Source organism: Halichoeres trimaculatus, unplaced genomic scaffold (assembly GCF_033239565.1).
Source record: "Halichoeres trimaculatus isolate MK-OKI-2021-1 unplaced genomic scaffold, fHalTri1.1 fHalTri1_scaffold_21, whole genome shotgun sequence".
NCBI lineage: Eukaryota > Metazoa > Chordata > Actinopteri > Labriformes > Labridae > Halichoeres > Halichoeres trimaculatus.
The window spans coordinates 14,199,809-14,215,019 of NW_027437199.1; the positions used below are offsets into that span (position 1 = coordinate 14,199,809).

The 15,211-nt window shown below is 43.6% G+C and overlaps 1 protein-coding gene across 2 annotated transcripts in view; it reads left to right on the top strand.

The window, feature by feature from the left end:
* arid2 (AT-rich interactive domain 2) overlaps positions 1–14,398 on the top strand; it is a 41,245-nt gene extending 26,847 nt beyond the window's left edge. For both annotated transcript variants that reach the window (XM_074697906.1, XM_074697907.1), the window contains 15 exons: positions 826–895; positions 1,239–1,489; positions 4,644–4,740; positions 4,831–5,040; positions 5,236–5,400; positions 5,981–6,059; positions 6,165–6,299; positions 7,162–7,385; positions 7,618–10,025; positions 11,005–11,159; positions 11,252–11,390; positions 11,510–11,595; positions 11,730–11,850; positions 12,414–12,505; positions 12,791–14,398. In XM_074697906.1, coding sequence (XP_074554007.1) covers positions 826–895; positions 1,239–1,489; positions 4,644–4,740; positions 4,831–5,040; positions 5,236–5,400; positions 5,981–6,059; positions 6,165–6,299; positions 7,162–7,385; positions 7,618–10,025; positions 11,005–11,159; positions 11,252–11,390; positions 11,510–11,595; positions 11,730–11,850; positions 12,414–12,505; positions 12,791–12,902 — 4,344 coding nt within the window. In that variant the 3' untranslated portion in view covers positions 12,903–14,398. The remainder of the gene's footprint in view (positions 1–825; positions 896–1,238; positions 1,490–4,643; positions 4,741–4,830; positions 5,041–5,235; positions 5,401–5,980; positions 6,060–6,164; positions 6,300–7,161; positions 7,386–7,617; positions 10,026–11,004; positions 11,160–11,251; positions 11,391–11,509; positions 11,596–11,729; positions 11,851–12,413; positions 12,506–12,790) is intronic.
* Positions 14,399–15,211: the final 813 nt, after the last annotated feature.

The following is a 15,211-nucleotide window of genomic DNA, read 5'->3' on the forward strand; positions in this document are numbered from 1 at the left end:
ATCAGAGAGCAGTTTTCTCTTAGGGTACATCTTTAAAAGCAGCACAGAGGTCGGTTCACTCAGATCACATTCAGTTTAAAAAGCATGGACGGAAGTAAAGTCATGACTCCAATATAATGTAGCACTTAATTTATCCTCTGTCATGGGTGCATCATCGCAGCTAATAGTCCTTAAGAGAGGTCAGAGGTCACAGTCAGTGAAAAGCCACAGTGTATGTGATTCAGAAGGTTCTAGTCTGTAGTCTCTGTTTTCATTGAGTAACATGGTGCAAGTTTTATGGGTTGTGGGAAAAATTCTTCCCTCATGCACTTTAAATTTGTAAAACACATAAATGTTATTACATTCAAATTACTCTTTTTTTGTTCAGCATTCTGGTTGTAGAATTCCCAAAGTGCACAGAGTTCAGCTTCATCTTTCTGAACCATTTAGCACTGATTGAAAAAAAAAATACTGATTTGAAATAAGATTCATTCATCACATTTACTGGTCAGCTATTGATTCAAGATGACATCAGCATTTAACTAAAATCATCAAACATCTCTGACAGTGTCACAGACTGGTATCACAGTTTAAGCTGCTGAATATTAGGACAATTTATCTCTATTCACTTCACATACTGATGCAGCAGGTGGCGATAGACTACAGTCAACATGTCAAACAAATCAGTCTCTTGTAAATGGTCAGTCCATAGTTACTGGATTGACAGTAAAGCAGGTCTGTTCTGATTATGAAAGCTGCAATCAGTCCCCTATTGTGGAATTGGAGCACACTTAAATGATCGGCATCATTTTGAATGCACTGCTAACAGCTGCTCTTCCCCCGCAGTTCTGGAAAGAGGTGGTGGAGGACGCTGAAGTCAGGGAGCTGATCTGGGACAAGAGCAGCCCAGCACAAGGTAAACAAACTCTGAAGGGCAGAAAACAATGGAAAGTGTACTCTTCTGTGTACTCATTGTTTTTTATTGACATGTAAAATGCCCAAGATGGCATACTTTGTTTACCCTGACTGTTCATTCTGTTATACCTCTGAGCAGTAAGGAGGATGTACTTTGGTTGCCTTTTCAATGCGTCTTTCTCATATATTTAACTTCATACATGAGGAACAGAGCAGTTGAGAAAAGTGGTTTGGATTCTAAAAGCTGAATTTTTGAGACCATTTTCAATCCTGTAGAACAATATGTTCCCGCAGCCTCATCTGGCACAAAGCTCTAAGTTGTTCCTGCTCCATTCTCTCTGCAGATGGTACGTCGTGTGAGGAGCGCTGGCAGAGCCTCTTCCACCCGCCGCGGAACCCAGGTATCAGTGACATGGAAGCCCAGCGGGTGCTTCAGATTGCCGTTATCCTGCGAAACCTCTCCTTCGAGGAGGCCAACGTCAAGCTGCTGGCGGCCAACCGAACGTGCCTGCGCTTCCTTTTGCTCTGTGCCCACTGTAACCTCATCTCACTCCGACAGCTTGGACTCGACACGTTGGGGAACGTGGCTGCTGAGGTTGGTGTGGTGCTCTTGTTTAGCGCAGGCTCAAAACTTTTCAGTGCTTAACAAAATCCTGCTAAATAAACCAAGCATGCCCTCAGAAAGAACGTTTCTTTAAAGACCTGATGTTACAGGCTTTGGCACAGCAATGTAGAGGAAGTGAGAGGTGTAAAGGATTTTGTTCCCAAATGTAGGTTAGTGTGACACTGCAAAGTATCTTGTCTTAAGGCATCATCTGTGCTCAGAAACAGCCAGAATTGGAGCTCTGCAATCAAGAAGAAAAAACTTGTATGTCAGTACTATTCAGCGCTGTTTCCTTTCACAGTGATTTAATAGCATGGCAACAGTATCTAAGCACTGCAGATCAGTCAAGCTTTGTCTTTACACATGATGTTGGAGCAGGCATCAGACTTGGTGACACCAAGTATTTGCAAAGGTTTTTCAAAATAGAAAACATTGTCACCCAAAATCATCTGTAATGTCAGCAGCTATCCAGCTAACTAGCTTGCTACCTCCTGTAGAAACAAGGTGTTAAATTCAAAACTGAGAAGCACACAGTTCAGTAACTGTGTAACAATTTAAGCTTACATTTAGAAAGACCCAAATGACCTAGCACTGTTATTCAAACTGCTTGTCAGTGATGATTTTTGACACATCTAGAGGGTAAAAACAGTTTTCTACTTGATTATAAGCAAATGCAGGGTGTCCGCCGGGTCTTAAAAAGTATTAAAAGTTGATAAATCAGTTGTGGGAAAATTAAGGCCCTTAAAAAGGATTAAAAAGTCTTAATTGTAATGTTATGAGGTATTACATTTCTATGATATTCAAGCTTTGACTCCAAACGTATCCATGAATATTTCTTTTCCTCCTTGCGACTGTAACAAACTAACCTGACACGCCGGACAGACATTTCCATATATCCGCCACAGAAATAGTCCATCTGTTTTGAAAATGTTTTCAGGGTCTGAAGCTTCAAAAATAACCACACCTGGTGATTGGACGATCATTTTGCTTGTCACACTCATCACAGACCAGCGTGAGGATCTGGAAAAAGCTTTAGCGTCTCAAAATATTTCTCTCTAGATCACAAGAGTTTCTCAAGCCTCCTGAGAAAATTTCTTGGACTTTTGATGACCACGGATTTTGGATTCTTACGATTTAGAGAAAGCTTCCCCCAGCTTCTCCTGATCCCGGTTGTTTTGGAACAAATTTTCTTTGTTAAAATCACCTTTTTACTGGATATTACACGATGAGATAAGGTATTTATCAATACAGTTACATAGCACTGTTGTTTGAAACGTGACAACAAGCAAAGTTGTAATTTTGTGAGGCGCGGGCTATATGTATTGCTAGCAGCCCAACATATCCGTAGGCTAATGTGACAACAAACTCAGTATGTACAGTAGCCATCGGTATGTATTTTATGCAAGTTGGCCTTAAATAACTGTTACTTGTGGTAATGGGAATGTAAATTAACCTGTCTTTTGTTTCATTTGTACTTTCAAGCTTTAGTCCTTCTCAGCTTACCTAATTCATGTCAAAATCAAGACTACAATCATCAAAGATTGGTTGCTAACAGCAGCTTAAAGTTGCGGTAGGGTCTTAAGAAAGGTTTTTAAAAAAGTCTTAAAAAGGTATTGAATTTAACCTCAGGATTTCAGCATATACCCTGACATGGATCCTTTATGCTTGTTCTGAACAGGGGTACTGGCTATGGCAAGGCCAGCAATGGGTTGGGCATGTAGGTAGTGATGGAAAAAAATGTCACACTGACCAAGAAATGACATCTTTTTTTGTGTGGTAAAGTTTAATGTATGTGTGCAAAAGCTTCACTCAGCTCCAACAGGCAACAGGCAGCTGTCTGCTCAGAACAATGAAAACAATAAATGAGTCCACACCTTTGCTCCTTCACCAAGCAAGTTGAACTGCAGTGCTGGTCAGACTTTGCTCAGCCTGCTAAGAAAATTATCTGCAGAAGTCAGATGAATTGACAGTTAATGATGACTCTATGCCCACTGGGTTCATTACGGACCCACCAGCAGATGTCATGTTATTAAACACAATCCTGTGTATTTGTGGTGTGAGTTTCTCAAGAAATGAGGACAATGTTTGCCAGATGGTGTGCTCTGCCACTTCCAAGCAGTCTGTTTCTCAGAATAATTTTATCATATTAATTTGGCAAAGGTGAAGAATCACGTTTTCCAGCAGGTGCTGAGCTCCAACTTTACACACCAATGCAGAAATGAATTTACAAGTTAAGAGTGTTAGAGGAAAACTAAGTGAGTACGTTTCATGGGCACTCTTCAATTTTATTATCTCATTTATTGGTTTGAGATGCATGTAAATGAGAACAGATCTATTTTTAGAAAGTGTAGGCATAGGGTCCCTGATAGAATCAGTTAAAGCCTTTGATGCTATTAATTGAATTTCTGGGTTTCTGGCACAGAATGAATTATGATGATTCGATACTGCTGAGCTCTGCCTTATCTGTCTGTGTTGATCGTGTAAATATTAGTCTGGCACCTTTTGCTTATGTGTTGCAACTAAGGCTGCCTCAAACTAAAAATTTAACTGGATTTTATCTGCTCCCAAACTTCAGTCTTTTTAACTTGTGTCAGATGTTATTGCAAACAACAGGTTTTCATTGCGATATTACTATGATCACATTTTTTGTTTTTTTTTTCCCATTGATCCTACAACTGCATAAAGCTGGCATCCTTTCGTGTGATTAAAAGGAAGCTGCAGTAGTATCTCACACACATACACTACAGTACAGTTCTATCTTGCCCCTGATACACCTCTGTTACTATGAGATGTTACAGAAGCGTACTTATCACACCCTGAACTGGCAGCTTGAAAAGGCTTGTACTTTTACATGTCTGCCAGAATTTAGACTCCTTTTCAGATGCACACACACTTTTAGTAACACAAAAGCCAGGTGTAACAGATGCACAGACAACAGACCAGGTGCAGTCCTAGAATGAAGATGAGATCCTTTCTGTATCCAAATGATCAGTGAAAACCTGGTCCATTAAGACTCTTTCTACTCATGTGTGGTCACCTATAAGATGGCAACTGAAAACATCTAGTGCAGCTCGTTCTTTCTGAGATTTGTTGGAGTGTCGCTGCATGTTGGATCTCTAAATGATTCTTTTCTGACTTCTTGCAGCTCCAGCTGGATCCTGTTGACTTTCGAACGACTCATCTGATCTTTCACACCATCACCAAATGCTTAATGTCCAGGGACCGGTTTCTGAAAATGAGAGGTGACTTGTCTCATGTTTTTATCATGACCTCATTTCTCCAAGATGCCTCCTGATGCACATTAAGCTCAAATTGTTTTTTTTTTCTTTTAGCCATGGAAATCTTGGGCAACCTCAGCAAGGCAGATGACAACGGGGTGCTGATCTGTGAGTATGTGGACCAGGACTCATACAGGGAGGTGATGATGCTCCTTACCCTGCCTGACCTCATGCTTCTCATGGCCTCGTTGGAGGTGCTCTACCTGCTGGCCCAGCTTGGGGAGATTACCTGCAGCAAGATCGCCTCAGTCGATCACAGCATAGGTATCAACTATGATAAGTTACTTATGTATTTGTTTCATTCTTCCTCTTACTTTTAGAATCTTGAAAATTCTTGTTTTGATTTACTTCTCAGTGAAGGAATGCATGTTTATTTTTTAAACAGCCAAAGAAGCCATTCAGTTGGGAAATTATTTCTGCTTTCTTGCATTAACTCTTTGCCCCTTTCTCGTCAATCAGACCTGTTGGTGCGGTTAGTGTCTGTAGACCTTCATACGTTCGGGCCTGATGCGCTGACAGCAGTGCGGTTAATCGAGCATCAGGCAAACGCCGACCAGGCAGCAGAAGTTCGACCACAGCTGGTGGAGCAGGTTCCTGCAGCTGTGCAGGGAACACCAGCACCTGGTGAGTTTTTATTTCATCTTTGTTAATCAACGAAGGAATCTAAATACACACTATCTTCAGCAAAAGATAGATAACCTAGTGGTACATTTAAAGTTGACCGAACAAACCTCATTTAATTTCTTTTTATTTTCAACACCTGACCTTCTGTCCTAAAATTGCTTTGTGACTGTATTCTTCATGTAATAAGTATTACAATGAAAGAGCATAGAGAATATTTTCCTTGAACCTTTGTCATCTATATAAGCTGAGTCTACACTGCTAATTAATTAAATTGCGCTTTCTTTATTGCATTTGAGAGACAGTCACAGAAAAGGGTGATTTAAAAGTAGCTTTTTGAACTTGTCAGGGAACCATGCCCTACAGGAATCAACAGGTGAATCACGTGGGAATTGAACACACCTAACCTTGGAAATGTTATCACTGCTCTGTCAGAGTTTGCTGACATCTAGTGGGCAGCATGTGAAATGATTTTTGTAAATTTTATTCAATAAATGAGTAAACTCTTCATGATTAGCTTCCAGAGCATTCAGAAATCCAGCGTTTGATTGTAAAAGTTGAACCGGTTTCTTTGTCTCTTCAGTAACAAGGGTCCCTGTCCAAGCTGCCCAACCTCCTCCTGGAATTGTTGAACTCGATGGGGAAAAATTTACACTGCAGTGGTAAGATCATTTATCCATGGATTAGAACTGGTAATTCAGCAAAATGAATCTCAGTTTTTCATCTTTCTCTTTAATTCATGTGAGCTTCTTCTTTCTCACCAACAGGCTCAACGCACACTTTGAGACACACAACGAGGGCTCTGTGTCTCGCTCAGAAATGTACTCAGAGTACTTGTCCACATGCAGTAAAATGGGGCGAAGCAACATCTTAAACTCTACTGGCTTTCTCAAATGTCTGCGGTAAGCTTCCTCACCTTTGTCTTTGTCGCTTTAACAGATAACAGGAAAGCACGAGGACTTTTGCAGTATCATACATTTACAGAATACAGGTTCCCTTTCTGATGCAGTTGCAGAATGTGTCTCCGTATTTAAAGAGAAATACAAATACAGGGGCGAAAAATAATCAGAAACCTTTGAATATGAGAAGAAAAAATGATGGTTGACTGTCAGATAAAGAGATGTCAGTAACAGCTTTCCTGAAAGTCTCCAACCTGACATCCCGCATCTGCATAAAGAGCAGTTGGGAGACCTGGCCTAAAACCTGACCCATTTGTTTATTGGTCTTAATTACGCATTTGATTTGGATTGATAAGCATCCACTGTAGCAGTTTGGTTTAGTTTGGAACACTATTATTTGCATTTCCAAGATTAAAAAGTTCAGAAATCACCACACGAAGTGATCTGTTCGGTCTTACGTTTTTAGCCCCTTCTGTTAAGGTACCAAGCTTACATATCTGACCCCAAAGGGTGGAGTTGGACACACTGTCACTCTTTCAATTGAATCATCGCTTCCCAACAGATTCATTTCCCGGTAACAATAGACAAACACAAAATGTAGCTTTGCTGACTTGATAAGTGTGCGTCACTACTTTGGACTGCTTTGTTGTCATGTTGTTACTGGCTGACAAGACTATCCATGTTTTACTTAGCAACCATATTCATGAATATGTGCCCAGTCTGTCTCACTGTTTATACCTTCCAAGATTCCCACAGAAAAGTTGAGTTCTCAATATGAAGTTGACTTGATCTTGACTAGCTTCCTGGACAAAAAAGGAAAATGTTTTTTGTAATTTTCCTTATCTTTTGTTTCCTCCCATCACAGTACTGTGTTTCCCAACCACACAATGCGGCGGATAGACGAGGCCAAAGCCAACGGTCAGCTTCAGATCCTCCTGGTAGGGCTAAGGAGAAGGTCGATCCCTCTGCCCATCCAGCTGTACTACCAGCAGCCTCAGCAGCAGCAACATCAGCAGAACCCTGCAGCAGCTCCTCCACCTCCAGCAGCTCGACATGATGCTCCTGGAGACCCTCAGGCCCCACCTTCAGGTAGAGTCTGCTGGATGTAAACACACTGACCTGAAGCAGGGGCTTTTAAAAGTGATGCTCACAGTGGTTAGTCTGTAACTGAAGCAATGCTTGAAAAGGTGTCGGGACTAATTTTAGTTTAATCCATTGGAAAATGATAATGCCTTGTGGCTTTGTACTTTGCTCTGTGTAACCCAAAGAAGAAGTGGGTAAAATGATCTGAACTATTCTGTTTGTGTGTCTGTGTCATTAGGCTTACCTCCGGGGCACCTCAGTCCTGGACCACAGGCTGTCAGGGTCATGGGCCCCACCGTCAACACTGCTGGTGCTTCTCCATCTACAGCTTTGCCTGCACAAGATTCCCCTCATGCAAACCACCCGACTGTTCCTCGTTACCCGGGGCCCCAGCAGGTGCCTATACAGTTACCACAAAACCCCCTGGCGGCAGCACAGCAGCAACAGGTCCAGCCTGGTCCAGCTGTCCAGATTCCATCAACAACACCGGTCACCCAGAACCACAGCCCCCAGAACTCTGTGGCTCCACCTACCCCACAGCAACAGCAACAGCACTCCCCCATGAAGCCCACGGGTACGCCTGTCACGCTATTTCAGCCGGTACCGCAGGGCCACATCCTCACCGCCAGGGTACAAGGAGTGTGCCCTCCTATCACTCAGCACCCACCCCTGCCTCAAACCACTCCCCAGACAGACCCTCAGTGTGCTGCGGTGGCTTCTACGCCCTCTTCTTCCATCCAGGTCGGGAGTGGTCAGGCGTTAAGTATCGCAGGTGTTCCCAACTCCCAGGCATCACGGGTCACATTTCAGAATATCGCACCCAAACCAGCGCCAAACCAGTCAGGTGGACCAGCAGCCACGATAGCCCCTCCTAACCATCAGCCCCAGCAGAGTGTCGTCATCGTCAGTCCTAACCCCCAGCAGACCCCTGCCTACTCCCCAGCCATACACCAGATCGTTCTTGCCAACCCTTCTGCCATTCCTGGTGCCCAGACTATCCAGATATCTGGGCAGCCTGGAGCAACTTCCAGTCCCTGTCCGCCCTCTGCTTCTCTTTCTAACACCCAGGTCCAGTCCAGTCAAACCGTCAGCCAAGCGCTGTCCATTAAGCGTCATCAGCAGCAGCCCCCACTCCAGATTCTGTCCCAACCTCCAGCCTCTCAGCCTACCTCCACTGAGTCCAGCTTGATCAAACAGCTATTGCTTCCAAAGCGAGGGCCTTCAACCCCAGGAGGAAAGTTAATCCTTCCTGCTCCACAGGTGCCCCTCCCAAACAGCACGATAGCCCCAAGTCCACAGGTCCTCTACCAAACCAACTACACCCCTCAGAACCCTTCTCCTCAGCCCCAGCAGCTCAATGTCCAGCTGGTTCCTGGTCAGCTTCCAGCTACAGGAACTCCAGCCCTCCAGACGGTCCAGCTTCTGCCAGGCCAGCTCATTTCCACAAGTAGCCCAGGGGGGGCTACCATCATCCAGGGTCCCACAGCAACAGGACAGGTTACGTTTACTGTGGTTCCCAGCACTGGCTTCACCACCTCTACTGCTGCTGTTGCTGCTGTCAGCCAAGGCACTGTGGCTCCGGGAGTTCCCCCTCCACCATTCTCTACAGGAACAGTCCCTCCCCACACCCCAGGAGCTCCCCCACCACCAACACCACCCACACCGCCACCACTGCCAGCTCCCCTCAGAGGAGACAAGATAATTTGTCAAAAGGAGGAAGAGGCCAAGGATGCCACGGGGCTGCATATCCATGAGAGGAAGATAGAAGTGATGGAGAACTCCTCTTTATCAGGAGGAGATGCCTCCAATGGGAAAACCAGTAACGGTGATGTGGCTGCAGGTGCAAAGCTGCTAAACGGTCGGAAGTGCATGGAGTCTAATCTACCTCCATACCACTCAGGGAACAGCCAGGGGGCGCTCAACGGGCCGGCTACAGAGAGTCACCCTGCCAATGGAAAGCAGGCCCTCTCCCCAGGCCCTAACACCCCACTGGAGGGAAGCCCCGACCCCAAAAAGACTCTGGTTAACGGAGTGTGTGACTTTGATCGGGTTGATAGTGGTGGCAACTTCAACAAAAACATTCCAAATCACATTGCTTCCAAACAGTACTTGGGGAATGGGGAGGTGGGCTCCTCTGAGAAGAGTCATGGGTCAGATCCTCCTCTCCCCAGTCCTCCACCCCCTCAGCAGGACACTGCCAAAGCCCAGCAGGCTGAGCGCCTGGCCAATGGACCCCAGCCGGTAGGCAACAAGCCTCCCTCGGAACTAACCAATGGACCTTTAGGGCCGGGCCACGCTGCCCCTGTGCTACGACAGCAACTGCTCCCCAACTCCACTCTCCCCCCTACTGTTACGCTTACCTCCCAGAGTCCTGCAGCCTCTCCTGCAAACGGAGTGGCCTCGGAGGCTCGAGGTCTCAAAAGACCGGCTGAGAACGAGGACCGCAGCACAGCCGCAGCGTCGTCTGGGATCCCCAATAAAGTGGGTGTGCGGATCATCACCATCAGCGACCCCAACAATGCCGGCAGCAGCGCCACCATGGTGGCGGTGCCAGCAGGAACAGACCCAAGCACAGTAGCCAAAGTAGCAATAGAGAACGCCACTCAGCAGAGGAACTGCTCGCCCACACAGGCAGCTGGCTCTACGGTGAGTCATTGTACGGTTAGTTTAACATTAACCCACAGTTATCTACAGTCTTCACTTGTGTGACTGGGTGTCACATCTGCCAAAAAATATGCTCAACCTGTCCGTCACAAACACACCACGGTGAGAACAACCAGCTGATGTTCGTTTCCTTCACTGGTTGGAGACATCTTTTGCAAAACTTCTGCCTGTGCTTTAAAAAGTGAATGAACAAAAAATGTTTCAGAGTCTTCATTCTATAAGAGTAATGATAAGTTTGTGTTCATGGATTAACAGTAATCATCTTCTCATGGCAGAAAAATGCATAAAGACACTACGGGATTTGGTGCTTATGTCATACGTTCTCTTTACCACCTCTTCATCCACACTGATGGTGTATTTATTGAGGTTCCAATACTTCTCTCCAACATAAAAAGTTATATAACTGAATAAAAGTGGAACCTAATGTTGCAGATATGAAATTTTAAAGAGGCTGCAAAGGATAAGAGTCTATACTCATGTTGATGTGTTTATGTTTGCAAAAGGGAGACAGAAGCATACTACTTACAAGTCTAGTTCAGTGAAAGTTTTGTGATGTTTGGAGGTTAAGAAGGTGAGACCAGTTAAGACCATGTGGATCTCACTGATACCCACCTCCTACAGAAAACAGCTGAGAGAACAACTGCTGCCAGTAGACAGGCTGCAGTTACATCTCAGCCCACAAGACCTCTGTAATGATTTCATCGTACACTGAATCCTCTCATCTGGTTTTAACTCTGTGCATCAAAGCTGCAGTCTGTTGCCTGGATTTAGCCAAAAGTCTGTGTTTAGGATATCTTTGACTACATAACTTGTTAATACATACTCTGAATTTTTTTCATTGTCATTGGTTTGTTTGGAGATTTTGAAATCCTTGATTTGCATGACCAGAGTCATAACTTGTAACCGTCTTAGTTTCTTTTGTTAAATTAATATTTGTTTCCTTTGTTTACTCTACCCACAGCCTACCGTCACCCCGTCCCCTCCCCCTGTATCCCAGTCTGCACCAGTAGGCAACCACAGTCCTCACCTCCCAGCACAGCAAACTCCTGCAGCAGCATCAGAGCAGAGCAGGAAAGCAGGGCAGAACTTCAAGTGTCTGTGGCAGTCTTGTAAACGGTAAATGAAGGATCAAGAACTCTTTGGTGTTCATGATAATCCCAAGCTGTTGAGCTCTTCTTGATTTTTCTTCTTTGTTCTTGGTTTTTAAGGTGGTTTGAAACGCCATCTCAGGTGTTCTACCACGCAGCAACGCAACATGGTGGGAAAGGTGTGTATGGAGGCCACTGTCTGTGGGAAGGGTGTGAACCTTTCCCCCGGCAAAGACTGTCCTTCATCACACATCTACAGGTGAGACTCTCCATTTTGTCCTTTTGTTTTTTCCTGAACTGCTGCACTGACCACATGAAATCAGCTTTAAATAAGCTCTGTATAAATGATTCATCTTGTGTCCCCTCCTCCTTTATCAGGATAAGCATTGTTCTCGAGAAGCTTTGCTGGCTGGACTAAAACTTGAGGAGCAGCAGGCGCAGAGTCCCAATCAGACTTCTTCCCAGTAAGATCACCATTTTATTTCTAATTATCATGATCTGAAGCTTTTCTGTCTGTTGTCCCTGACCTGATTTGTGCACCATACTAGTATTCAGTGTTGGACAAATGAAACTAACGTGTGTTTGCTTCGTGTGTCAGGACGCCACCAGCAGCAGGCAGTCCGCCACCGCGAGCACCAAAAGCAATCGTGAATCATCCGAGCGCAGCTCTCATGGCCCTACGAAGAGGCTCTCGAAACCTGGTCTTCAGGGACTTCACTGTGAGTGAATGGTTTTTGGATTTCTCTATTTTTTAGATGAACATGTGGAGAATTAGAAACACACAATTTGACTTGTAAAGCTCTTAGTTGGCTGAGGTGGGCATGAGCAGTTCTTAAGCTTTTAAATCCCACTGTTGTCCCCGAGGTTCAAACACAGGTCACAAAAGAATGGAGAAACAAGATGGTGATTTCCATCAAGCTGGAAGCTGAAAAGACTGTTAAAAAAACCTTTGAGTTGACAGAATTTTACGTTTTGCAGAATTTCACATGCAGGAAAAGGGACTGTGGGTTGGACTAAAAACAGTGAAAACCTTTCAGGACTAATCTTGTGGAGAGTAAAACGTAACCACGAGACACATAGTGGTGCCCTAATTTCTTGTTTCCTGAAATGAAAAAAGAAAAAAGGGTTGAAGTGAACAGCCCATTGCTGGACATGTGTTACATATCATGCCTCGTACAAAATTCCTCACCTGCTTTTTAACTGTCTTTCTTAAAATGTCACTTACTGACCCTCTACCGTCGTCAGTGAAATCATTGAATTGACTTTTTTGTTTTCCCACCAGGATGAGAAAGAGGGACCAGTGACGAAACACATACGACTAACTGCTGCCTTAACGTTAAAGAACATCGCCAAGCACTCAGACTGTGGTCGCATGTAAGTGTCCCTACAGGCTTTAGGGAGGTGCTGAGTGCACTTTCTGCTTCCCCTCTGGTTTGTTACTCTGCCTTGTGACCTGAAAGATATTCTGTCTTGAATATACAGCTCTGATCAAAACAAAAGACACCTGACAGTAAATTGTTATCAATCATAGACATGCAGTAAATCAGTCAAGACTTTTGACTGTGAAATAATGAATGATACATTTTCTCATGTACTTAATTAAGAACCTTAATGAACCCTTCACCTAAAGAGTTCTTTATGTCTCCACTTGTCCCTCAGGTTGGTAAAGAGGCATGAAACGCACCTCTCTGTGCTCGCACTAAGTAACATGGAGGTTTCCACCACGCTCGCCAAATGCCTTTATGAACTGACACGCTCGCTCCAGGCTTAACGCCAAAAGGACAACCTCTTCAATCTCCCCATCCAATCTCCCCCATCCCTCTCCTAAGACGAGAGGAGGAAGCCACCAGTGAGCCGTAGCGGGTCTGCAGGGGGAAACGGAGGACGAGGACAAGAAAAGAGACCCTCCCACTGCGGAGCCTGGCACCCTCAACACCCCCCCCAAACCCCTCTCCTTCTTCCTCACCAACCTGTGTTCAAAACCCGCCCTCCCACATCCACACACGTACAGAAAAAAAACTGCCACGGGGTCTTCCACCAGCTGCCCACAAGGGGGAGCTCTTTAAGACTGCTTCCCCGAGGGACTCCACCGACGAAACCCCAAACACGAGCACATTTTGTTCAAGTTTTTTTTCTTCTTTTTATTTCGTCCCGTGAACTGGTGTGTGCGATAGTGAGTGGCGGTCGACTGAAGAGTACAGGTGGGCGGGAGGAGGGAGTGGGGCTTAGGTAGGCATCCTTAGGGGTTGGGTTGAGGCGGACTCGGCTGATGACTGGCGCAGAGAATTTTTTCTTCAGAAACTTGGTAGCTTGGTTTTCTTACTTGAGTCAATATATTTTCACTTATTTATTATTAAAATGAATACCATTACAATTAATGAAAAAGAATCTTGTAAATATGTTGTGAATATATATAAAGAAGATCCTCTTTCATGCCGATGCAGCCACTGGAGAACTTGCTCTGTGGAGTAATAGAAGCATTACTTTGGTAGGATTGAATAAAATACTTTGTTTTTGTTTGTTTTTGTTTCTTTGCTTTTTTATGATCCCTGGTCACTTGTATCTAATGTGATTCTATACTCAGCAGTGGATGAATGTACTTAAAAACCTGTAAATAATTCTGCAAAGGTACTGATGCTGTAAAGCTTAGGGAGGGGAAAAACAGTTTTTTGTGGAACTGTGACATTTTTTGTATTATAATACCTTGTAGAACTCATTTTGCTGGCTGAAAGAGTATGGAATAATATATCTCATGTCATTTTGTAGAAGAAAAAATATTGAAGGTATTCTCTTCCCTTCCTCTTCCCTCACACACCTTCCCCTCAACACGCACACACACAAGTAACATATATCCACTGTAAGCGTTTTGTCATTGTACGAGCACAGTGCGCGTACCAAAATTTTTTTGTATTTGTAAATTGGTTTAAATACATGGAGTTTTTATACAGGTTTTCTCCTGTGTTCTTTGCTTTACGTGCAGGTATGATATTTTCTTCACTACTTTTTTCTATCTTAATATAGTGTGGAGTTTTATTGTACTATTTTTTCATTCTTAATACCATGCCACATTCCGGCTCACGTCCTCAGACTGTCCTCTCTACCGTGTGTTGTGTAACATTTATGACTGCCTGTCGTATTAGCATCTGACCAGGGCGACCCAACCATCCTCATTTCTGCGGTGTCAGTAGGATGTGTGACTATACATAGACCTAACAGTCTGTTAGAGATTGGCTTTATTTACTTTGGTGACTGTTTATAGTTTTTAAATAAAACACTGAACATTTTGCTTTGGTTTTATGCTTGTTTCTTTTTTTACCCCATTGTTTTCTCATTTTACAGTCTTTATAGTAATATAAATAATATCATCTGCTTATTTTATACAGGAGAACTTTTAAACCACAGCTACTTATACAGCGGCTGCCAGGGACCACAAAGCACTGTTCAAATATCTACATACAGGTTTATCTAAGTAGAATGGATTCTTGTGGAAAAGTAAACCAATTTCAGCAGTTAAACTCTAAAGTGAAATTCAAATAGTTTATACAGATTATTTGATTATATTAAAAGATTTTTTTGTTTAGCCTCCTGACACCCAAGCTTTTGTTTTGTGTGCATTTTTTATTTCTCTTTGCTATTTGGGCCAAGTAAGACCTAATAAGTGTAATAACTAAATTGAGTTTTAATACCCAAAGTTATGGTTATTAGTATTATTTAGTTATTAGTTAGAAGTGTGATTGTAGATAAGTACACTTTTTTCACTAAAATGGAAGTAATGTTGTAATACCACCACAAGATGTCGTGGGCAGTGTCCCCAAATGTGGCTAACGGGTCAAAGTTTTAGAAATAAAGTACCATGGGCCTCAGAGGCAGAAACGTGATCTCCACATATCCACCACAAGAAAGTTTAATGTGATGAGTGGCTTAAAATCAATGAAAATCCAAAATTCAGTGTCGCATAAAATTAGAATATTACATAGAACCATGAAAAAAGGATCTCACCTCAGAAATGTGGCCCTCTTAAAACTATTAGCATTTATATGCACTCAGTACTTGGTAGGAGCTTCTTTTGCATGAAGTACT